This window comes from Polypterus senegalus, chromosome 9, assembly GCF_016835505.1.
Source record: "Polypterus senegalus isolate Bchr_013 chromosome 9, ASM1683550v1, whole genome shotgun sequence".
Lineage (NCBI taxonomy): Eukaryota > Metazoa > Chordata > Cladistia > Polypteriformes > Polypteridae > Polypterus > Polypterus senegalus.
In genome coordinates this window covers 88,205,001-88,231,489 of record NC_053162.1, presented here as the reverse complement: position 1 = coordinate 88,231,489, position 26,489 = coordinate 88,205,001, and the positions used below count along the sequence as shown (strand labels likewise).

Here is a 26,489-nt window from a genome sequence, read left to right as displayed (position 1 = left end):
GGATTGTTCCTGCCTCACACTGTACTTGCTGGGACTGGCGCGACACTGGATGGACAGAATAATTAAACATGTACTACAAAGATATTTCAATGTTCCTTAAAAGTTTTGAAGAATCTGCGCTCTCATTAGATGGCTTGACATCTATTACAGAGCTGACTGTATGGCAATTGGGTACTTGGAGAAATAAAAGTAAGGACAGGAATTGGGGGGTTAGTATGTTTGAAAGAGACAGTACTGCTGCAATAAATTATTTCATCGAAGGTCGCACATGGCGCAGCAAGCATCTTGCAGGAGGCAGGAACAATCTCTGGATGGGAAGCTAGTTCGTCACCATCACTGCGCCACCGCATTCCCATGTTTAATACATGCTTTAATTCCTATCATCATGAAAATGATATCAAGTATACATCTCAGGATTTAAATTATTCAGAGAGCTGGAATATCATGAATGGAATGTATTCTGTGTCCTGTCGGCATAAGAGAAAGCCTGCTTAAGAAGCACGTAGTGATTCACACACATAGAGCTTCTAGACGGTGGGCTACGACTTGTCTTTTCACAGCACTGTGCGACTTTCTGAACTGGAAACTTCGAGTTTCTCCAACACTATGTCATTCGATCAACTTCCTTAGGTTGTTTATACCACTGTTTAACCAAAAATAGTACTTTTTTCCTTGCCTCCACTTGGTATTTGCTGAAATTCTTCTATTTTCCCTATTTTTGTGCAGATTTATCTTGAATTTTTTGTGCGTACGCACATTTCCGCTTTTGCATTGCACTGTGACTCACTTAAGGTAACAGATCCAGTGACTAAGGAGTGGTAAACAGATGCATTTCTGAAATGTGACATGCTTTTCGTCAAAAACTCATTGAAAGCTCTTTAGAAATATATGTGAAACTCCCTTTTATCAATAACATGATTACTACCTCACCTGAAAAGCAAATGTTATTCCTGTAATTTTTACCTCCTTTCAATAATTTGAACTCATTATGCAAAGTAAGCAAGTGTTCTGACGTCCAATTGACCATCACAACTTATAAAATGTAATTCAATAAAGAGTAACTATGTGTATGTCTATTTTTTGTAGATGTGCCCTTTGTTAATGTGATTTAAATTAAAATTTGTACATATGTCTTATTTGTGGGTATGCTCACTGTCTTTAACCTCCTTAGCGTTGCATTTTATTCCAAAAAAACATGTAAAGCGTAGCATTTTTTGGCATGAAAAATTACATTTTTATTAAATCTCAAAAGTATAATAATGATGATGAATAAAAATAATATGAACAATAATAATAAAAATAATAACAGTAATAATACTACTACTAATGATGTATATTGTCTCAAAATTAATCCCTTGTGTGGTAAGCACTGTGAAAGACACAATCCAATGTCACAATTGGGACAACAATGACGTGTTTCTTTTTGGATTTTCTTTTCAGATTTCTCAGTTTTTGAACAGCACACTGCACAGGCACGAGGTGGAATCTTTTTTTTTTCTGTTGGAGGTATATAATCAATAAAATGTCTACCAATAAAACGCTCTGGACTGATCTGCTATATGCTTGGTCATAAGTAACTCTTCAGTGGTAGTGTGGCCAGTGGATGTGTGGCAATGATGTGTTCTACAAGCTGGCATGTAAAGTTTGCACGAGATACACTTTGCCAGGTTTTTGTTTGTATAAGACGAATTAATGCATTCCAAATGCACTGTTCCACCAGATGATTAAATATTTTTTGTAGTATTTCTTTTGCTGCCTCTGCATAAAGGGATAGAAAATCAATTCTTGATCCACAAGATATACACCGCCCATGGTGCTATTGTAGTCGACCATAGCACAAGGATTTGTAACCTGCTTGTTGCCTTTTGCCTGTGCAGTGACCGTAGTTGCATTATGTACGATGCTAAGAAGATAAACATCTTTCTTGTTTTTCCATTTCAGTGCAAGCACATTGCTCTTTTGCCAAGCTACTAGCGCACCTCGCTGTAATTTAATTTTGTCAAAGTCTTTAGGCATGCCATGATGGTTGGGACACACTGGTTGATATGCATCAGTCTTTCTTTGCAGCAAGATGTCAAATAGGTCTGGCAAAGTATAAAAACTGTCCATGGTTACAACAGTAACTTTGATCTAGCATGCCATCTATCAAAGTCAGCACCAATGACGGAGCTACACCACACTGATTGTATTTCAGATCTAACATTGTCACTTTCGGTGGGTACAGAACCAAATTCTAAATGCATCCTGTTTAAGATTCACAAAGCTCATAAAACTTTATGCCAAATCTTGCTTTTTTGATGCGATGTACTGTATCCATGACAATCTACCCTTATAAGCCATGAGACTTTAATTGATGTTGACATCATGATCTGGAATGTAAATATTAAGAGATTTCTCTACAATAGTCTGGTATAACTCCCAAATTTTCTTCAGTTTGGGTGCTGGATGGGTATTCTCTTCATTGTTGGTAAAGTGTGGATATTTCATGATTAGTGAAATCCTGCACTCGTACATAATTTCTCCAAAGAACGGCAACATTGACAGCACTTTTACAGCCCAAATGATTCTTGGTTATAATGCTTACACAAGATGCATCTGTACAGTTGCCCAAGTGACACTCAGGACTAACGCTTTTAGCACTGTTTTCACAGTCCGAGTAACATTCTGGTCTAACACTAAGGAGGTTAACAAGGCATAAAATAACTTGAAAATGAAACAAAGATAAGCAGAAGAATAATTTTTACAAGTAATCTGAAGAAGCTATAAACAGAAATTAAACTGGTAAACAGCATAGTGGTTTCAGTATTCTTTTAAAATGAAGGTTTCTCTTTGGAAAATGCAGAAACACAAGTTGGAAATTATAAAAACAATAAGATAAAAGTAGTATTAAAAACAAAATAAACATGAAATTCATCCTTTTACCAAGATTCTGTCCTTCATTAATTCTTGACAAAAGCTGCAAGACACGGAGCTTCTTGGTGACATACTCTTCAAGCCTCAACGGCTGGCATAACATGCCTAAATAGAAAACAATATTTAGATTTAGATTTCCTCATTTACAATGAGTTTCAATACAATGAGAAAAACCACAGACTAGAAACTGAATGATCTCTCTAATCTAGAATACAACCATTAACTCATATTAGTTAAAGGGTAAGAATAGTACTGTGCAAGAACAAGAAAAAGTCAATTCTATTAAAATTAGGCTCACAATTCTGCAAAATAACTATAGATTAAAATAAAAGATGCAAATTTAAATAAGTGTTCAATTTGTATGTAAAGTCTGTAAGATTTACAATGACAATAATTATACTTCACAACCATTCTGTTTTATGAACCCACGATTTAAAATTACAAGTCAAAAGCAAAAGGAGACAAGAGGCAGAAAACCAACACTGCACATATTCACACTCACTCAAACAGACCAATTTATACTGTAGATGCTAATAACCTCATAAACAATGTTTTAAAATGTAGAAAAAAAACATGAAAACACGGTGGTTATGCCAAGAGTTGAAAACACATCTAATGGGCAATGAGGCAGCACTATAAACAACTGAGCAAATGTACAATTTACAACTAAAATAAATCATATTTACTATATTTACTAAGAACATACAATGTAAAAAGCTATTTAAACAACTTTAAATAAAGAAAACAGGAAAAGATAATATATTAATTTAAGTAAAATGTATACTTTATCTCACACTTGCATATTGAAAAAATACAAATAAAACACAATCTGTTATTATTCACAGTTTTAAATGCTTTTCATTTAGCTAGCAATCTTACAACAACTATATGGTGGCTTTATCTGATCCACAGACCATTCAGAATTGCAAAGCTAGAAGGAAATCTCTCACATCTGAGATGTATGGAAGACAAATACATAATATGATCAATAACAAAACACAAGGCTAATCGGCTTTAGTCAGCTACTTGTTCAGTTAGTATTTGCAGTCAATTACTTGTACTTGCAGCAGCTCTAGGGTATTGAAAATGTGTTAAGGGTAAATTTAACACATCCATTCATTATCCAACCCGCTATATCCTAACTACAGTGTCACAGGGGTCTGCCTTAGAAACTTTTTCCTTACATTGCGAACCACAGACACATGGAATAAGTTAAAAGTATTGTGGTGGTCAATAAATTTTAGGGACCTTCAAAATTATGTCTTGGAGGAATTAAGTGGAGATGCCTGACAAACTTTTCTGGGCAGAATGACCGGTTCTTGTGTAAATCTTTCTAATGTTTTAATATACAGTAACATGAAGGTAATATACTGTAAAAGCTATGTATTGGTTGGTGGAATTAAACTACCAATAATTTGAAAATTTACACTTGAACCAATGCAAACATTACATGGTTAAATCATTCATATTCTTTGGCAAACCTAAAACACTCCTACTTTTGCAACAAAGAAGGATACAGTAATGCAGAAAAAATGGCACGCACTCTTTTAGTGTTTAGGACATATTAGTCAAGTCAATTCAAGTTGGGGAGCATGCACTGGTACAATGCGTTGCCGCACTCACTACACAATGAAACAACTAGGGATCCCGGTAGGCAACCCCCCAGGCAGACACGCAGTCCAGTCCCACCCTCCAGAAATGACCCTGTATCTGCCACACCCAGGTGTTATGTGGGCGACCCCTTGGCCTGGTTCAGCCACTCAGGACCCCAACAATGAGGATCTTACAAGCTGGATCACCCTCAGGGAAGCGTGCCACATGGCCATAGTGCCGTAACTAACGCTCCCTCACAATGCAGGTAATGTGCCTCATTCAGGACTCCATGAGCAACCGCTCATTCGACACAAAGTCAAACCAACTGTACCCAAGGATTTTCCAGAGAGAGATGCAGTATCAAAGGAGTCCAGTCCTCGCCTCAGGTCACTGGATAGCGTCCATGTCTCGCAACCATATAGCAAGACAGGAAGCACCAGCACTCTAAACACTTGGTCCTTGTCCTTTTGCATAGACATCGGGAGCGCCACACACCCTTTTCCAGCGACCTCATGACCCCCATGCTCTCCCAATCCGTCTACTGACTTCATTGGAAGAGTCACCAATGACAAAGATGAAACAGACACACTGTCGATGGTTGTGCCCAAAAGGTCATTAAAGGCCTGGATTGTGGTTTATATCCAGGACACTCACAAACCCAGACACTCAGACTCCTCGCTCAGTCCCTCGAGCAACCCGATCAGAGCCTCCATTGACTCCGTGAAGATCACAGCATCGTCAGCAAAGTCAAGATCCGTGAATGTTTCTTCACCAACAGATGCCCCACAGCCACTGGACCCCAAGACCTTGCCCAACACCCAGTCTATACAAGAATTGAACAGAGAAGTAGCAAGAACAACAACTTTGAGCAGTTGTTCAAAGCTGATCCTCCGGCTAGGGCGTTGGATATCTCTGGGTCCACAGTCCTTAAGGCTGATCCTCCAATTAGCTGTGAACCACCCAATCTCAGGTGGCGAACCAGCTGAGGGGAGGAAAGGTTGCAGGGCTCTGTGGTATCTGGGGTGAACTTCCCCAGGCCGGTGGTAAGGCTGCCTTCCTGTCTTTGCAAGCAAGTTTTGCTTCCATTTGGGAGACTGGCATCATCCCAGCTGACTGGAAAACAGGACTTATTGTCCCTATCTGGAAAGGGAAGGGTGATCGCCTGGATTGCAGCAACTACAGGGGGATAACACTGCTCTCAGTGCCTGGTAAGGTCCTTGCTAGGGTTGTCCTCAATAGGATCCGTGATCACTTGCTCACCTACCAATTGCTAAGCGCTTTGAGTAGTGAGAAAAGCACTATATAAATGCAAATAATTTTTAATTATTATTATTACCAGCGACCGGAACAGTCTGGCTTTACGCCTAAGAAGTCTACCATCGACTGCATCCTACCACTGAGGGTTCTCATGGAGCGCAAACGCGAATATCAGCAGAGTTTCTTTGCAGCCTGTGTCGATTTTCGTAAAGCATTTGACTCAGTTGATCGAGCTGCCCTGTGGGACATCCTGAGGGTTCGCAGGATCCTCTCGAGGTTGCTGGATATCATGGCTGGCCTGTATACTGGTGCTGTGAGTGCTGTGCAGATTGGAGGCAGAGCCTCTATGTTTTTCTCAGTTGATTCTAGAGTTTGTCATTGGTGTGTTCTTGCTCCTTGGACATATTAGATAATATCATAATCATGACTAATCCCTATACCTGTGCTTACTTTGTTGCTTTACTGCCATATATAAACAATATGAAGAAGCCAATTAGAAACAGCAAGCACATCCTTCTATACTAATTAAGAAGTAAATAAAGGCAGATACTGTCAATCAAATGCACTAAAAGCGAACCCTTACATTAGGTGGGTCTGGAGCATTCAGAACTGTAATAACACCATGCCAACACAAAAATAGAAACTGACCAATAATATCAGGACATGATAAACTGTGCCAATATGGGGTCTCTAATAATTTATTAGTTGGTATTCATAGCTTCATCATCAATTTTATGTTCAAATTCAATCTTCAAAACAAAGCAAATTAAATTATTTGCCTAGTATACACAGACACAATTTGAAAAAGTGTTCCAATTGAGAACTGAGTGCTAAAAAGTATGCGCAAAACAATTATTGTGGCATCAAAATTCTAAACTTCAAAAGAAATTCATTGACTCTGGGACTAAAGGTGAGGCTAAATTTTGCAAAAGGTGAAAAAAAAAAATCGTTCATTTACTTACTATCACACTTTCCATCCATCCATTTTCTAACCCGCTGAATCCGAATACAGGGTCACGGGGGTCTGCTGGAGCCAATCCCTGCCAGCACAGGGAACAAGGCAGGAACCTATCCTGGGCAGGGTGCCAACCCACTGCAGCTATCACACTTTGAAGTTCACAATTTTCCTGTTAAAATGGCATACTCCAAGATTCCCTAGTTTCCCTATTGTATTCACAGTTTGCTAAAATGGCTGCTGCACTATGGAGGACTATTTCGGACAAAATTAAATAAATAAATAAATAAATGCGCAAATAAATAAAAGTACTGTGAAATGTGAGCATAAATAAATAAATATATCATGAAATGAAGCCTTAATTATTAAATATGTCATGAAATGACGTTTATTTATTTATGCTCACATTTCACAGTACGTTTATTTATTTACGCATTTATTTATTTATTTATTTATTTAATTTTGTCCGAAATATTCCTCCATACTGCAGCCTGCTCAAAGCTAGCATGAGGCTTTCCCTCAATAGCTAAGACTGTCTTGTTTCAAAAGTCAGATATTTATCCACAAAAAAAAAAAAGATTAAAAAAGAAGTTGTTTATTATTAGTTGTGTATTTATGTTTTTCTCAGTGACTGCTCAATGAAACACAAAACAGAAGTTTTTTATTTAGTTTATCAGCTCTACTAAGAAGAGTAGGGGTTGGCTGTGTAAGTCACACAACTATTGCTAGAGAGGGCAATTGCTTTGTCAACAACTGCATTAAAACATGTTCTTGCTATAGATTCAACAGCATTTATTTGTATCAAAGTGTCTGGCAGGTCTCTGTCCAACAACATAACCAAAATCCTTATCCTATCAGCTTTCAAAAGAGGATTCACATGTTACTCTGGACAAAACATAAGCCTTGCCAATATGCTTTGCTGACGGTGAATTAGGTGTACTTACAAATCCTTACAAAACTGAGGTGCTTTACTTTCACATTTTAACAAAACACTTTAACAAAAAAAAAAATAGTTTACATATTTCAGGTCAAACTCTTTGACCCCTTTAATTAAACAATTAGAACACCTAGAAAAGTACAAAATCAAGATGAAAATATTGTTAAAAAGAAAAAACTACATTATTCCCATATAACTGCTTGGTACATTTATATACTGTATATGGAACATATAATTACTTTGGAACAAAAACCTGCAGCCACAGGGCGACCAGATGATTGAGATTGGGAAACACTGGGTTAGGGTGAACAAAGATTCACATCGAGTCTAACTGGACCCTTCAATTGAATGGCACTCTGTCAAGGGTTTTCTGCCTTGTGCTTGGTGCCTCTAGATAAACTCCATTTCCAGCAATTCTGAATTGGACTAAGCAGGTCAGACAATATATGTATGTATGGTACTGATGTTTATGTGCCACGCATTCTAATTATGTGGTTATTTTAAATTTGAACTAGAATTCCACTTGATTTTAAAAGGTGATTATACATTTTCTTTTCATCTTTCAGAAACATTAGTAAACAGAATTTCAAATATTCTGCTACATGGTCATCATTTATGAGCAAGAGCTTTATTTCTATAATTTTAATAAATAGATAAAGTTTTTTTTGCTAAAGCCTACTTGTTTAAATCAATTTGTTTTACAATATTTAAACTTAATGAATTTGGCAGTTTTTTAAATTTTCACAACTTTCTATTTCTAAAACATCCAGAAGTCAAAACATATTCAGTAGATATTCACCACTCTGTCTAATGCTGTTTCTTCTATTAATATCTGCCACTGGTGAACTAGGAATATTGAGACATATTCTGTCATACAATATGTGTATTCTCTCTCTTTCTAAAAGGAAGAAATAACAAGTAAGAAAGACAAAGTGGGTAAAATTGTGAATTTCCCCTTGGGAATAATAAAGTATCTATCTATCTATCTAAACAAGTGTATTAATAAGGTTCTGGGTAATGTTCCTACCCTTTAAACAAAATAGACAAGATTGACCTCCTAAATCTCTATCCTGCTCAATTATTATATGCACATTTCTGCTTTTCGACATTTTTGGAGCCTGAGTCAGCAGATGGCGCTAAAGTGGCTGTTAAGTTACTTTACTATCTAGCATAAAATGGTGTGTCCTCTTTAACTGAAAGCAGCATCTTACACTTAAAACATATGTGTGGACTTCCTAAAGATTCAAAATGGTGTGCTAGTAAAGAACAACTGGATAAAAGCAAAGCCATACTGTATGTAAGCACTGCAACTTGGATTCCAATTATTGTTGTAACAAAACAAATTTGAGATGTCATTTATCCTAACATCATCCATAAATATAATTTCAGTCAACATCCAAATCAGTAGAGCCTAAATAATCCTCATTGGAGACAGAGAGTAACTCCAGGCTTACTTTTAATTAGCCACATAACCAAAAAATAAAATCTATAGCAATTTTTATCTGTGAAGATATGTGACCCTACACAGTTGTTGAAAACGAGGGCTTTCGACAAATGATACAGGTTTTTTTAACCAGGCTCTGCTATTCCAACCAGATGGCAATTGAGTGAAGTTATCATACCTATGCTTTATGAAGATCTTAAGCAAAGCACTGTCACGTCTCTTAGGCTAGTGGAGAAAATAGCCCTAACTTGTGAGAACTGACCGTGCAGGTCAGCACATTCCTACAGGACAGTCGCACATTAAAAATGACTGGGCATCTGTTGGCAGATGTTATACTGACAAGTATGGTGCATGCCAGTCACCCCTGGAGCAACCTCACTGCTTATATAGACAGCTGTTGAGATGGTTGGCTGGATGTTCCAAAACCTTTTCTAGTATTTCCAATTCCTGATCTATTTCATGACCACATCAATAAGTTTTTGTTTTGAAAGTGTCCAATAAAATATTCTTTTCTTTAATTATATGGTTAATTGTACTGCTACAGTAAAAAAGTTTGCAATGCGCCACATCCAGAAAAGCAAGTGGGCAATTTTCAGTGCAGCCTTTGATACAAAAGTGAGTATACAGTAATCCCTCCTCGATCGCGGGGGATGCGTTCCAGACCGCGATAGGTGAAAATCCGAGAAGTAGAAACCATATGTTTCTATGGTTATTTTTATATATTTTAATCCCTTATAAACTCTCCCACACTGTTTATAAATATTCCCCGCAGAGTTATAAAGCATAATCCCTTTGTATTCTCTTAGATATTAGGTAAGATTCATTGAAATTATGTATATAAACACACTGTTTATATACAGTAAAACCTAAATATTATTTTAAAGATATTGAGTGTCTCCGATATCACGTGTTACAGCCATTACGATAGACATGCCACCAGCAATAAATATGTACATTGCAACAAAAATAGTATACAGTAAATGTACCAAGTACTGTAAGTAGAAAATTAATTATGGTTACTCACCAACAATGACACGATGAGTTGTCCGATAACAATGATTTTTATTTTACTGCACAACAAAGGAGAGCGTTACAGCCCTTAAAGGAGCCACTTCAGGCGATTGTGTAGCACTGCCGTTGTTCTTCTTCTGGCAGTCTTCAATCCAAATCCCTAAAGCAGATTCCATCCGGACTACTGCCTTATTACATCCACTTACAACTTGTTTTGCACCCTGGTTAAAAGGACACTGCGGCCATAGATCTTATATTCGTTTCCTACTTTTTAAATAAAAAGAATCGTAGCCTTCAACAAATCCAAAACGTTTACCTTTTCGGCAATCGTTAACATCTTCCGTTTGCGCTTGGGCACGGCCTCTGAAGCAGTAGCAGATCATTTTGGAGCCATAATGAAGGGCTTGACTATGCACAAAGATAAACACAAAAGAGCACAACTCTTTACACAGCGAAACACGTTGATCCTGAATGAGCGAGACAAGACTTCCTGGTTAACAATGCATTCAGCAAGCAGGAACTTAACTGCGTGCTCTGATTGGTTAGCTTCTCAGTCATCCGCCAATAGCGTCCCTTGTATGAAATCAACTGGGCAAACCAACTGAGGAAGCATGTACAGGAAGTAAAAAGACGCATTGTCCGCAGAACCCGCGAAGCAGTGAAAAATCCACGTTATGTATTTAGTTATGCTTTCATATAAAATCCGCGATAGAGCAAAACCGCGAAAGTCAAAGCGCGATATAGCGAGGAATTACTGTATGCTTAAAGCAGCCGACGAAGTATCTCCATAATAGCGCCTTTATCAGTGACAATGGCCTGTTCTTCTTCTTTTACGTTCCTTTCATTCAGTGCTGTTGTCAACAAGTATCAGCTCTAGATCCTTGTTTTAAAATGCTTCCTTTTTGTTCGAGGACTGTCAAGACACATTTTCGAGACTAATTAATGTGACTGCTACAAGTGAGCAACTGAATACGTGTAACTTGTAGAACTATAGAAAGACATTTCCTTCCGCTGTATCTTTATTTTTGAATAATTCAAGATTATTTTAAACGTCCAATAGAGGAATACATTTTGGCCTACGTTTTAGTTGAAGGGTGTCTACATGGAGATTCATGACACACAAATAAGTTACTGAATAATTTAAGAAGCAATATTTGATTTATTATATTATTTGCAAGATGATATGATGATGATGTTTTATAAAGTAGATGCCAGTGTATTGTACAAAAACAATGTGCCTATGTTAGTCAAATTATGGTGAATTTTGAATGAGTGCAGTGCTGTGAAAAAGGTTTTTGTTTTTTTTTAAAGGAATATTATAATTTTGTTCCACATCTTCCAAATACTTGATTAGTAATGAACAGTTAACATCAGTATTTCTTCTTAAATGTCATTCAATGCTTATGCAATATATATTAAAAGGTTGCTATGTAGACATCCTTCAAATAAAGTGTTACTGAAATTTGTCACATTATATTAATGTTATCTATATATGGTTAAGTAATTTCTATAAAAAAAAAATTAAAAAAAAGCCTCCACTTCAAATATATCAGCACATGCTAATTCAGTCAAAATAAAATCAATATTGAATAAATCAGGGCATTATGACTTGGAATTGGATTGAAACGGGAGATGAGTGCTGATACCCAGCCCTACTCATTGATAAGGAAAAGGTTTGACTTTAAGAATTCATAAGTAGAACAAAGTAAGGCACTATGCTCAAAAAAGACTGCTACCAAATCAAGCAGCAAAACTAATCTGTTTTATCACCTCAAACAATAAATTACACACTATATGGAACATGGAAACTATGAAACTGTTGGTTCTCAGACTGCCACAAACACTATCCCTCCTCTACACAAGTTAGCAGTTTGTCTCTCTTTGTGTTGCAGTATAGTACAAAAAGTGCTACATGGAAAGAAATATCCCTTGTTAAGACATGGTTCTGGTCAGCACTGTAGACAGAACATGTTACAAACAGCTGCTTCAGACAATTGACTACAGAAACAAATTATACCAAGACTTAAGTTTTTGCAAATTAAGCTCTCTATACATTCACACTCACAAACACCACATATTGGAAGAGTGTGTACCTATGCAAGTGTGAGAGAGAATATGTTTAAATTTGTACTGACCAAATATCTGCACTGTTTTACAGAAAAAACCTTAAGAAAATGAACTTTTTGCTTTTTAATTACAATTAGTAAAAAACATTAGTTTGTTTATATTATATATTAATAATAATTAATGAAGGTACAGGATATTACATCTTTGAGCCAGGTGCCACAAAGATATGAAAATAAATGAGTATGTGTTGCTTTAAAACCATTAGGCTACTACTGTATACTGTATATAATAGTTATTAAATGTAGTTTACCATTAATGAGAAAACAGATAATTATTGGGATATATGTTGTATATCTGCATAATGCTTAAAAATATTGAGATTTTTTTAATCATACTGGCCTGTACTCTGTATTGTTAGTAATAGTTATTTCACTAGGTTAAATGTTAAATTAAAGCATTTCATGTGAAAACATCATATCAAACCGGATTCCAAAAAAGTTGGGACACTAAACAAATTGTGAATAAAAATGGAATGCAATGATGTGGAGATGGCAAATGTCATTATTTTATTTGTAATAGAATGTAGATGACAGATCAAACGTTTAATCCGAGTAAATGTATCATTTTAAAGGAAAAATATGTTGATTCAAAATTTCACAGTGTCAACAAATCCCAAAAAAGTTGGGACAAGTAGCAATAAGAGGCTGGAAAAAGTAAATTTGAGCATAACGAAGAGCTGGAAGACCAACAAACACTAATTAGGTCAATTGGCAACATGATTGGGTATAAAAAGAGCTTCTCAGAGTGGCAGTGTCTCTCAGAAGCCAAGATGGGTAGAGGATCACCAATTCTCACAATGTTGCGCAGAAAGATAGTGGAGCAATATCAGAAAGGTGTTACCCAGCAAAAAATTGCAAAGACTTTGCATCTATCATCATCAACTGTGCATAACATCATCCGAAGATTCAGAGAATCTGGAACAATCTCTGTGCGTAAGGGTCAAGGCTGTAAAACCATACTGGATGCCCGTGATCTCCGGGCCCTTAAATGACACTGCACCACAAACAGGAATGCTACTGTAAAGGAAATCACAGAATGGGCTCAGGAATACTTCCAGAAACCATTGTCAGTGAACACAATCCACCGTGCCATCCGCAGTTGCCAGCTGAAACTCTACAGTGCAAAGAAGAAGCCATTTCTAAGCAAGATCCACAAGCTCAGGCGTTGTCACTGGGCCAGGGATCATTTAAAATGGAGTGTGGCAAAATGGAAGACTGTTCTGTGGTCAGGCGAGTCACGATTCAAGTTCTTTTTGGAAATCTGGGACGCCATGTCATCCGGACCAAAGAGGACAAGGACAACCCAAGTTGTTATCAACGCTCAGTTCAGAAGCCTGCATCTCTGATGGTATGGGGTTGCATGAGTGTGTGTGGCATGGGCAGCTTGCATGTCTGGAAAGGCACCATCAATGCAGAAAAATATATTCAGGTTCTAGAACAACATATGCTCCCATCCAGACGTCATCAGGGAAGACCCTGCATTTTTCAACAAGATAATTCCAGACCACATTCTGCATCAATCACAACATCATGGCTGCGTAGGAGAAGGATCCGGGTACTGAAATGGCCAGTCTGCAGTCCAGATCTTTCACCTATAGAGAACATTTGGCGCATCATAAAGAGGAAGGTGCGACAAAGAAGGCCCAAGACGATTGAACAGTTAGAGGCCTGTATTAGACAAGAATGGGAGAGCATTCCTATTTCTAAACTTGAGAAACTGGTCTCCTCGGTCCCCAGACGTCTGTTGAGTGTTGTAAGAAGAAGGGGAGATGCCACACAGTGGTGAAAATGGCCTTGTCCCAACTTTTTTGGGATTTGTTGACACCATGAAATTCTGAATCAACATATTTTTCCCTTAAAATGATACATTTTCTCAGTTTAAACTTTTGTTCCGTGATTTATGTTCTATTCTGAATAAAATATTAGAAGTTGGCACCTCCACATCATTGCATTCAGTTTTTATTCACGATTTGTATAGTGTCCCAACTTTTTTGGAATCCGGTTTGTACATTTATTATCTGATCTTTCATTATAATTTTCTTAGGAAACCTAAAACTCAAATACGCAAACAATATAGATACACTATGTATCCTATTTGTTGCCAATATATTAATATCGTAAGTTTAAAAATTCCATATCGGCTGGGCACTAGACAAAACACATTTGCAAATATCTTAGACAAGAAACTGTTGATGTTTACCAGTCTAGGAAAATTTATACCATTACCAAAGTCCAACATTCGACTGCAAGAAGGGTTATGTAGAAAACTGGAATACTTTAGACAGCTGGGCATCCAAACAAATACACCTATGAATTGAACCATATATATGCTGTAAGAAATAATAAAGCACCTAAGAGCAATACAGCAGAATTTCCAGGCCTCTGTCAAAATGGTAAATGTTACAATTTCACAAAATAGCATGCACAAAAAGGTGTCTCTCCAGAAAAATATAAATGCACAGCTTGAGTTTACATCTGAACAAATCACAAAAAAACTATGGCCAAAATAATGAAAATACATTTTTCACCGGATACGTATTTTATTTTTCTCCAAAATTGCTTTGTTTGTATTACCGAATACAAGATGTAACGAGAATCAAACAAGTTAAATCCACGTTTGTTAAAACCGTCAAAAAGTGTAAAAGTCGCGCGATACCTTGAAATGGCCGAGCATTATCAAATAACAAAAAATAAACCTAACAATTCACCCTGAACAATAAAATTCGTATAACTTATTTGTTTGGTTATTTTATAATCCTTCAAACACATTCAATTGTTCTCTCGCCTTGTCTTTTCTTGACAGTTTCATATGAAAAACAAAAATGTCAGACACACTATATGTATATAAATACAAATGCTGGGAAAAGAACGACGTCGCTGCAAAGGAGACTGGACCACCATAACTAAATGTATTACTTTAAAGCATATAAGTCACATTACAGTTACCAAACTGTCAGATATGCAATTTAATTATTTTGGAAATGACAGAAGGAAATGTAGCAATGCTGCTTTGATATAAACCTTCACGTCTACAGCATCGTTAGCGAAATTCGTCTATTTCGTCGTCTTTTCAAAGAAACCCCAGGTAATTCGTTCATTGCATTACCTTGAATCACATCCCGAATCTGGCAGAAGTCACCATGTTCTCCATTCTCAAATGCTTTCAGTCCTAGATAAAAATAAAAATCAAAAACCCAGTGACGGACAATGCACTCCGGCGACCAAGTCGGACATTCCACATTAGCTGGTGTACTGATTCTAGCAGCATCGTCAGACACAGTGTTGGAGACACCTTCTTCATCGTTTCGTCCCGCCATGATACAAAAACAGAGGCGACTCTCTGTGACGTCACAGCAATTGCGACGGCTCATTCACGCGATATTCATAACCATTGCCATTACTACCTCTACAGGGCAACTGCATTCTTTCAGTGAACTGGTCAGCAAACGTGTTGAAGCGGCAGTGCAGTTCTTTTTTGTTTCATGACGTCGTCATAATCTTTGTCACCTGCATACTGTTAATTTGCATATCCGTAGTAGACTTTTGTTTTGCTGCAATTTTATGAGATTAGTAGAACTTTAAATATACACCAGTTTGTTACTTTCGTATCTGATTTTTGAAAAAATGTATGCTTCTATGGAATTTGTGAATTCCCCCTTGGGACTAATAAAGTATCTATCTATCCTCAGAAATGTATGTGCATTTTTTTATCTATGGTAATACGGAGCGGGAGAGGTTTCGTTACGATGTATGTATTAAAACATTTTTGTTGCATTTGAGGGGCGGTGCTATGCAAACACACTAGGGGGTGTACAGTATTCTCAAAGTCAGTGGTTTAGTTAATAGTTAATTTAGTTAGTTAATTTAACTAATTTAGTTTAGTTTCAGTCAGTCAGCACAGGGTGCAAGGCAGGGTGTCATCCCACCGCAGGTCGGATTGGTATACATTACTTTGTAAATATGGTATTTACGAATGATTAATAACTAGTAAATTATAATGTTATTCATAAACTTTTGGCACCTGTCTGTTCAAGCTTTGTTTACTGTTTTATTATTGTTAATTTTTAGTTCTTTTATTCTAGCTGTATTTGTTATATTTAAATTAAAAAGGAAATGGTTCTGGTTTCCACAAAACACATTTAAGTGATAAGTGTAATTAGGAAATGGGTGAATAAATGGATTTAATCAAGGGTCAGTGTAAGGATTTACCTATACATTTTCTAATCTTAAAACAATTGGGTTCAGCATTGGACAGAAAGCAGGTACCAACCCTTTGTAAGGCACAATCCCATTGGTATAGGTCAGGTCAGGGAGTATACACTGGTACAGCACATTACCGCATGCACCACACAACAGAATAGCTCTTAATCCCTATTGGCAATCCCTGAGAGACACTCCCCCCCCAGACACAACGCCCATTCCCACTACCAACTAACATTAACTAACTCCTAACCTTAACCATTTATCCTACATGCTAACTATATTAACCTTAACTTCAGTTCTGTAACTGCTGATGTGTACCTGCAATAACGTATGGTGCTCTGGCTCTGCAGTTGGATATTATTGCAGCCAGGTGTTACAAGGGCGTCTCTTTGGCCTGGTCCACGTGCTCGGGTCCTCAACAATGAATATCCTGTGAGACGGATCACCCTTGGGGAATCGCACCACATGGCAATAGTGCCGTGATTGACGCTCCCTCACAATTCAGGTAATGTGCCTCATTTGGCACTCAGTGAGCAACTCCTCATTTGACACAAACTCAAACCAGCATTGCCCAAGGATTCTCGGAAGAGACACAGTACTGAAGGAGTCCAGTCTTTGTCTCAGGTCATTGGATAGAGTCCATGTCTTGCAATCTTATAGCAAAATAGGAAGCACCAGGGGCCTCATGTATAACGCCGTGCGTAGAATTCACACTGACGTACGGACAAAAGCGGAAATGTGCTTATGCACAAAAAAATCCAGATACATAAATCTGTGCGTACGCCAACTTCCACGTTCTCCCGCTACATAAATCCCGGTCAGTGTGAAAAGTAATGCACATGCACACACCTGCTGTCCCACCCCAACTCCTCCCAGAATTACACCTCTTTGAATATGCAAATCAATATAAGTAGCCCTTAAGCTCAGCCTTCTGTGAAAAGGCAATAGCAAAAGCAAAATAGAAGAACTTCAGCGAGTACCAAGTGGAGGCAAAGAAAAACTTACTATGTGTTGGTTTAAACAGTGGTATAAACAACAAAAGGAAGTTGATCGAGTGACATAGCGTGTCGGAGAAATTCGAAAGCTCACGTTCACAAAGTCGCACAGTACCCGAAATAAAAAAAGAAGTTGTCAGATATCAAAGTCGCCATGAAATGGCGAGTCGTAGCCCACGTCTGAGTGTCATATGAAAGCTTATTAGGGTACAGAGGGAAAAAAAAGGCACACGGGGGGGAAAAAGCATGAAATGTCAACTTTAATCTCTAAATTTCCACTTTAATCATGTAGTTTATTTTGTCATTAAAGTAAAACAAATCTTAAAATTACTTAATTTACTAGTTTCTCAATCCCATCACAACTAAAGTAGCACGTTAAAAGCTTTGTTTTGTATTTGATCTTCTACAGTATTTGCTCTGTGTGTGTGAATCACTACGTGCTTCCGGGCTTTCTCTTCCTCCAACAGGACACAGAATCCAATACATTCATGATATTACAGGTCTCTGAATAATTAAAATACTGAGATGTATACGTGATATCATTTTCATGATGATAGGAGTTAAAGCATGTTATTAAACATGGGAACACGGTGGCGCAGTGATTGTTCATGTCTCACGCAAGATGCTTGCTGCGCCGTGTGCCACCTCAAAAGAAATACTTTATTGTAGCAGTACTGTCTCTTTCAAATGTACTAACCTACAATTCCTGTCCTTACTTTTCTTTCTCCAAATACCCAATCACCACACAGTCAGCTCTGTAATTGACATTAAGCCATCTGTAAGCTTAGAACGCCGTTTCTTCAAAACTTTTAAGGAACATTGAAATATCTTCATAGTACGTGTTTAATTATTCTAACCATCTATCCTTCTAGTGTCGCGTCAGCACCAGCAAGAATACAGCTCGAGGCAGGAACAATCTGTAAACGGAGCGCCAGCGGCTTGCTAGCGCTGCGGCACCGTAGTTAAAGTTTATCTGTATAATATAATAAACATATTTTGTCGTTATTCATCTTAAAAATGATATCGTCATCATATGTAAATATGTGCTTTATAAAGTGGCTCAGGTTGTGCAATATTATAACTGTGCAAGTTTACAGTGAGGTGATTGTACTAATACAGTAAGTACAAACAGTTCTACAAGGAGCACTTGATGGACTGATTGAGTGCGTTTAGAGTTCTTGGGATGAAACTGTTTCTGAACTGCGAGGTCAGTATAGGAAAGGCTCTGAAGCATTTGTCATATGAGAGCAGTTCAATAGACAGCATGGCTGAGGCAGTGTGTGCTTGATGCTGTATACCGATAATTCTCTTTACAATCAGCTGCTGTACAGCTGTGATTTACACTCAGATATAGTGATATAAATACTCCGAGTGGTGCAGTGAGAGTAATATGGAAAAGGATGATCTAATATGGGATCCGAGATGCAGTGAGAGTAACAACGCTAAAGCAGTTATGGTATTTAGAATAGTTTGACCATTCTGTGGACCATTATATTGTTACAGATTAATTACAATCAGATGCATTAAACTAATAAACAATATTCCGTTAATTGCAGTGTATTTATAAAGCCGTGTCAGGGATGTGGATCTAAAAAAGAAAGGATAACCACACAGAAACAGTAGCACTGCTTTGACGCTGTGCTACCGTGAAAATGTGCGTGGCTTTACACCAAGTTTAGGTTTTATACATCGCGATTTGAAAGTGGAAACGTTCTTACGCAACATTTTTGTACATACGCACCATTTATACATGAGGCCCCAGGACTCTAAAAACTGGAACCTTCATCCTTTTTCAAAGATATTGGGAGTGTGACACACCCTTTCCAGCAACCTTATGACTCCCCCATGCACTCCCAGTCTGTCTACTGAATCCATAAGAAGAGTCACCAGAGATATGAATGTTGCTGCCGAGGTAAGTAAACCTCTCAACATGGTCAACACTTTTTCTGCAGATAGACAAACTGAGGATGGCTGTGCCCAAAAGGTCATAATAGCACACTCATATATCATTCCCACCAGGCCAGTTTAAAATTGTTGATTAGCTTAGTAAGCAAAACATGATAATACAGGAATTGAAAAAGGGAAACCCATTCAAGCACAAGAATAACAAACAAACTCCACATAAAGTGCCATGGAAATGTTTTTGCCCCTTATTTTCTCTATTTTTACTTTTTTGTAACATTTATTTCTGATATCCAAATAAATTTGCTCTAGTGCAAAAGACAAAAAAGTTAACCAACACTTATATCACCCATGTGAAAAAGTAATTGCCCTTTCAATCACTCAGTCAACCAATCAGCTGGATTTAAATGATAAGATAACTCAGACTAGACACACCCAAGCTTTATTGGTGTCAGCCCTACTAAATCTAAACATAACTTAAATAGAACATTTCCAGCAGTGTGAAGCTGGCTAAATGATCTCAAACAACCATACTTCAATTAAAAAAAATTCAAGAAGATTTGAGAAAGAAAGTTACTGAAATACATGTATATCATTCGGGAAAGAGTTATAAAGCAAGAAAACTTGAAACAGTGGTAAATTTGCCTAGGTGTGTCCTATCTAGCAAAATTACTCCCAAGAGTGCACTTAAATCTCATCTAGGAAGTCAGAGAAGAATCCAGTTGAATATTTAAGCAATTGCAGGCCTGTGTCAGCTCAGTTAATGTTAGCATTTGTGATTCCACTATTAAGAAGACACTGGACATACATGGTATATGTGGGAGAGTTGCAAAATGAAAAGCACTCATCTAACAGTTGCCAGAAAAAAATTTTTACCCCCAAAACAGTTGGGATAATGTTCTGGTGAATAAAAAGTAGAACTTTTTGTAAGGGGCGGCGCAGTGGTAGCGCTACTGCCTCGTGGTAAGGAGACCCAGGTTCACTTCCCAGGTCCTCCCTGCGTGGAGTTTGCATGTTCTCCCCGTGTCTGCGTGGGTTTCCTCTGGGTACTCTGGTTTTCTCTCGCAGTCCAAAGACATGCAGGTTAGGTGCATTGGTGATCCTAAATTGTCCCTAGTGTGTGCTTGGTGTGTGTGTGTGTGTGTGTGTGTGTGTGCCTTGCGGTGGGCTGGCACCCTGCATGGGGTTTGTCTCCTGCCTTGCCCCCTGTGTTGGCTGGGATTGGCTCCAGCAGACCCCCGTGACCCTGTAGTTAGGATATAGCGGGTTGGATAATGGATGGATTGTCTTTTTGTAAGACATAGGTCCTGTAATATCTTATGTAAAGCTAGCACAGCTTTCCACAATAAGAACATGCCCTTAGTTAAATGTGGTGGTTGTAGTGTGATGATATAGGGATACTTTGCTGCTCCAGGGCCTGTGCGAGTTGTCATAATTGAGAGGACCATGATTTAAGCTCTCTACCAGAAAGAATCAAGGGAGAATGTCTGATCATCAGTCCAGGATATGAAGTTCAAGCAGGTTATGCAGAAGAACAAAGACTTGAAGCACAAAAGAAAGCCCACCTCTAAATTACTGGAGAAAAAAAAAAAAAAACAATAACAAGAAAAAGTTTGGGAGGGGCCTAGTCAAAGTCATGACTTAAACCCCAATAAGATATTGAGTTCATAGTCTACAGAAAGCTTTCACAATGAAATATGTTTATCAGTGAACTCTAAAATCTCAAGGTGGGAGCTCTTTGACGCTGTATATGTATATCAATATGCTCGAAATACTGAGGGGGGCAGACTCTCAAATGAAAAGTTTAATGAAGTTTATGTGTAGATGTCGACAAAAATATGCTGTACAATAGAGTACTGGCATTATTTTGCATCCAATTCAAGCAATAAGTAAAATGTGTTTTAAAGTTAAATGAGAGCGGAAGAGCTCAGAGAAGGATGTACCTAGACACCCATAAAGGGGCTAAGATCCTGATACCATCAAATTCTAGAAGCAACCCCGAAAATGATTCTAACCACTCTGCAGTATATTAGTCAATGCACAAAAATATTTCAAAATTTACAGCTGCAATTACAACATATGTAAATTAAAACAGATACTAACAGAGAAATACAGTGATGTTGTTATAATCATTACTGCTACACTGTCCCAAGAGTCTTGGTTTGAATAGTACCCAGTTCACTGTATACAGTGCTGTGAAAGAGTATTTGCCCACTTCCCAATTTCTATTTCGCTTACTCATAAAATGTAATTGTTTCTGATCTCAAAAAAAATAGTGTAATACAAAAGACAACCTGAGTAAACAAAATACACCATTTCAGAATGATCAATTGATTCATAAAAGGAAAAAAAGATAACCAACACCTGTTTCCATCCATTTTCCAACCCGTTGAATCCGAACACAAAGTCACGGGGGTCTGCTGGAGCCAATCCCAGCCAACACAGGGCGCAAGGCAGGGAACAAACCCCGGGCAGGTCGCCAGCCCACCGCAGCAACACCTGTTTCATTCAAGAGAAAAAGTAATTGCTCTTCTAAATGTAATACTTGTTCGTGCCACCTTCAGCTACAACATTGTGTTGGTATCTGGAAGGTTGCCAGTTCAAATCCCATTACAGCTTGATGAACTCTTACTCTGTTGAGCCTTTGAGCAATTTTTTAGTTAAAGGTCTTGCTTAAGGGGTGCAATACAATGGCTGACCCCCAAAGGTCATGCAAAAATACAATTTCCCTTTGGGGATTAACAAAGTATATCACAAAAAAAAAAAAAAAAAACATTTGCAATCACCCACTTCTGGTAAGAGGAGACCACTGCTGTGGAGAAATTTAGGCCCACTCTTTTCTACAGAATTATTTTAATGTAGCCATAATTTAGGGTTTTAGTGAGGGGGTGATTTGTTCCCTTGGTGGAATGACATTGGTAAATTAAATGTACTCCTATGGATTAATATAAGTACATATCAACCCTTCCCTCCCAATGCCTTTGCATATTTTCATTTTTTCCACCACTACTGTAAACCACTTTTTTGTGTAGTGTGGTTACTATCAAATCTCCACAGCAGTTAGACTCCTAATGCTTACTTCTTTTTTAATACTCCATTTCATATCATCATTTGCTTTACTTTTAAATAGCATAATACTTTTAGATTTGCTACTGTCATTCAAATTAAACAGTTGCTATTGTTCTGGGTCATTAAAGAACAGACACTCTAACATACAACCACTTGGAAAACCGAACCAACTCCAACCAAACAATTAGTGTGATTTTTACATCAGATAGTACAGATGCAGCATCCTGGATTCAACTCTCACAACTTGTTGTGGTCCGAGGGCAGTTTACATGTTTTTCCCCATGTGTAGAAGTGTTTTCCTCTTGCTATTTCAGTGTTTCTCAAACTTCCCCAAAGGTATGCTGGCAAGGCTGTGAGTGTGACTGATAAAAGTTGACAAAGCTGCAGTCTATTTCCTGATTTTTTAAATAAAACGATCAAAGCACAATAACAAAACAGAACCCAACATTAAAAAACAATAAATACAATAATATGTTTTGGAGAAAATCCATCAAACACAACACAGAGCAACCACCTGATTTAGAGCTCCCCATCTAAGGTGGTTCTTTATATAGAACAAAAACAGCAAATAAAATTTAAAAAAAAGTTCAGCACAGGCCTGGCATGCTGACTTCACAACTACATTAATGAACTGTTGCCAGATTCCAACAAAAACAGAACAGATCCTTACAAAAAGGATTATGTTTTTTTTCCAATTTGAGATAATATAGAATATCACCTTCCTGCTGATGTATGGAAGATGGATTAGGATTCTTCCAGTTCAGCAAAATCAGTCTTTGTGCATGTAGTGAAGTATAGGATGACATAACAGATTTTTCATAGCATAATGTTAACCCATCCAAATTTATATCACCACTGCTCTAACACCACATCTTTGGCATTATTTTACAAACTTTTATCAAAGTATAAATGGCATTACAGTTACTAAGGGGAGGTACATTTTCACAGAAAACTCTGGGTTTGGATCAGGTAACTGGTCATGATCTGTATGGAGTCTGCATGTTCTGGCCGTGTCTACGTGGGCTTTCTTCTCACATTCTCACAGAATAGCAGGATATGTTAACTGGCAACCATAAAGTGGCCCCAGTGAGAGTGTGTGTGTCCAGAGATAGTCTCATTCCAAGGATTAACAGGATAAACTCTTTAAAAAAAAAAAAAGCATTCCTGAATTAGATTAAGCAGTAGTAAAGGTGGCTAGCACAGCAGTTAGCATTTCTGCCAAAGTGGAGTTTGGACATTCTTCCCATATCTGAGTTTTCCCCTCGTGTATTTTTACTTTAAAATTAATTTAATTGCTGACTATGCATTTCTCAAGCATAAGCAAGTTCATGAGTGTGCCCTTCAATGGACCTGCATCCTGTCCAAGGGTGGGGTTCCTGCTTTTCACACAATACTACCAGGATAGGTTCTGTGCCCCATGATACTGAATTAAATTACCCTTAACTAGACTAAATTATACTGTTTTGAGATAATGATTTATTTGATCATGTTTCACTTCACACTTTAAAGTAAATTATGAATAATGAATAATTAAATATTCATAATTTTTACTAGACCAGAAAAAGTTCAATTTCCTACTCAGATCATACACTTAGATATCAAAATGCATAAAATTTCATCTTTCATGTTACCTTCAACTGATTCTATAAGTGAAGTGAATAAGCATTTCATCAATAAAATGTGATAGTCCTTTAAATTGTGTTTTGAAATTTTAAGTTATATAATGTTTCATTTCTGGCTTTATCATATCTTCAAGATTATACAGTGCATAAAAATTTTAATAAAAATCCTTCTTGTTTCTACGACCTCCTGTGTCTCTGTGCAAATCTGTGACCCAAGCGTGACAATATATACATTATTTGTACAAAATCTTAATTTATCCATACCTAAATAATTAAATGAGCAGGCTATTTCGTATCAGTGCAATACGCTGCTTGTTAAAACGGATGACTCCCGCTCTTACGTGCAAGCAAGTCTGCGTGGATATTATGAACTATCGTATCTGTTCAAGTTCTACTTAAATTTTAAATAGAAGGAATTTTTATTTAGTTGACAGAAATGTCTTTGGTAGGAATGTAAGTTAAATGTAGGCATCATTGCATAAATTTTTCTTCACCGTTGAAATGTAAAGAGTAAATTCGCCTTACATTCCAACCAAAGATATTTGTGTCGACTAAATAGAACTTGAAAAGATATATTTTTTCGAAAGTGATCGTACAATTCAGATCGAGTTGACACGCACTACATCAAGCTCGCATGCTATTGTGGTTTCGCCTGCGTGCCTCCATAAGTCACCCTCCCCTCGCTCTTACTTTTTTACCGTTCATCTAATGAATACACTGAGTATGGCTTTACCAAAACAATCATTGATGGCGAATAAAGTATCCATTATTCATAAAGCTTCAATTGGTGATCTGTCTATCTGCGTTAACCGCATAATTTTTTATACGTCTCAAACCAATCCCAGCCAACACAGGGCGTAAGGCAGGTAACAAACCCCGGGCAGGGTGCCAGCCACTACAGGCATTAGCTTTCCAGATCATAATTTAAACACTATTTATTTCCCATCTGAGCCTGCCTGGCAGAATACAGTATGTCTACTGACCAGCTTTGTGCAGGAACTTGCTGATGCTAATAGGAGTCCAGTATGCACCAAATCTAGTCAGTACTGTCAAAATAATGGAAGAAGCGTAACTCATTATGGCTCATCACAACTGAGGTAAACAACTTTCTGTTTTCTGTATTTTGCATCCATTTACTGTACCTGAGGAGCAGATTAATGTAAAGGTAAAGGGCCATGCATAACAAGTACCACAGAAATAAAACACATCTATAAGGACCTCAACATTATATCACACAAAATGGCAAGTGAGACTACAGAATTTAAATTAATACTAATATACGTGAGCGAGGGTAAAATGAATCGGGAAGTGCTGATATATATGTATGTGTGTGTATATATATGTATGTATATATATATATATATATATATATATAAAAACTGCTCAAAAAATTAAAGGAACACTTTGAAAACACATCAGATCTCAATGGGAAAAAGAAATCCTCCTGGATATCTATACTGATATAGACTGGGTAATGTGTTAGGAACGAAAGGATGCCACATCGTTTGATGGAAATGAAAATGATCAACCTACAGAGCCCTGAATTCAAAGGCGCCCCAAAAATCAGAGTGAAAAATTATGTGGCAGGCTAGTCCATTTTGCCAAAATTTAATTGCAGCAACTCAAAATTGTACGCAGCACTTTGTATGGCCCCTGTGTTCTTGTATACATGCCTGACAACATCGGTGCATGCTTCTAATGAGATGACAGATGGTGTTGTGGGGATCCCCTCCCAGATCTGGACCAGGGCATCACTGAGCTCCTGGACAGTCTGAGGTGCAACCTGGTGGCATTGGATGGATCAAAACATAATGTCCCAGAGGTGTTCTATTGGATTTAGGTCAGGAAAGTGTGGTGGCCAGTCAATGGTATCAATTCCTTCATCCTCCAGGAACTGCCTGCATACTCTCACCACATGAGGCCAGGAATTGTCGTGCACCAGGAGCCACTATACCAGCATAGGGTCTGACAATGGGTCCAAGGATTTCATCCTGATACCTAATGGCAGCCAAGGTGCCTTTGTCAAGCCTGTAGCGGTCTGTGTGACCCTCCATGGATATGCCTCCCCAGACAATCATTAACCCACCACCAAACTGCTCATGCTGAATGATGTTACAGGCAGCATAATGTTCTCCATGGCTTCTCCAGACCCTTTCACTTCTGTCACGTGCTCAGGGTGAACCTGCTCTCATCTGTAAAAAGCACAGGGCACCAGTGGTGCATCTGCCAATTCTGGTATTCTATGGCGAATGCCAATCGAGCTGCATGCTGCTGGGCAGTGAGCTCAGGGCCCATTAGAGGACATGGAGCCCTTGGGTCACCCTCATGAAGTCTTTCTGGTTGTTTGGTCAGAGACATTCACACCAGTGGCCTGCTGGAGGTCATTTTGTAGGGCTCTGGCAGTGCTCATCCTGTTCCTCCTTGCCCAAAGGAGCAGATACTGGTCCTGCTGATGGGTTATG

At 37.9% G+C, this 26,489-nt stretch overlaps 1 protein-coding gene across 1 annotated transcript in view; it reads right to left on the bottom strand.

Annotated features, from left to right (window-relative positions):
• terfa (telomeric repeat binding factor a) overlaps window positions 1-15,900 on the bottom strand; it is a 58,444-nt gene extending 42,544 nt beyond the window's left edge. The window contains exons 1-2 of the mRNA XM_039763413.1: window positions 15,343-15,900; window positions 2,923-3,018 (exon numbers count right to left, since the gene is read on the bottom strand). Of these exons, the coding sequence (XP_039619347.1) occupies window positions 2,923-3,018; window positions 15,343-15,607 (361 nt within the window). The 5' untranslated portion in view covers window positions 15,608-15,900. The remainder of the gene's footprint in view (window positions 1-2,922; window positions 3,019-15,342) is intronic.
• Between the last annotated feature and the right edge of the window lie 10,589 nt (window positions 15,901-26,489).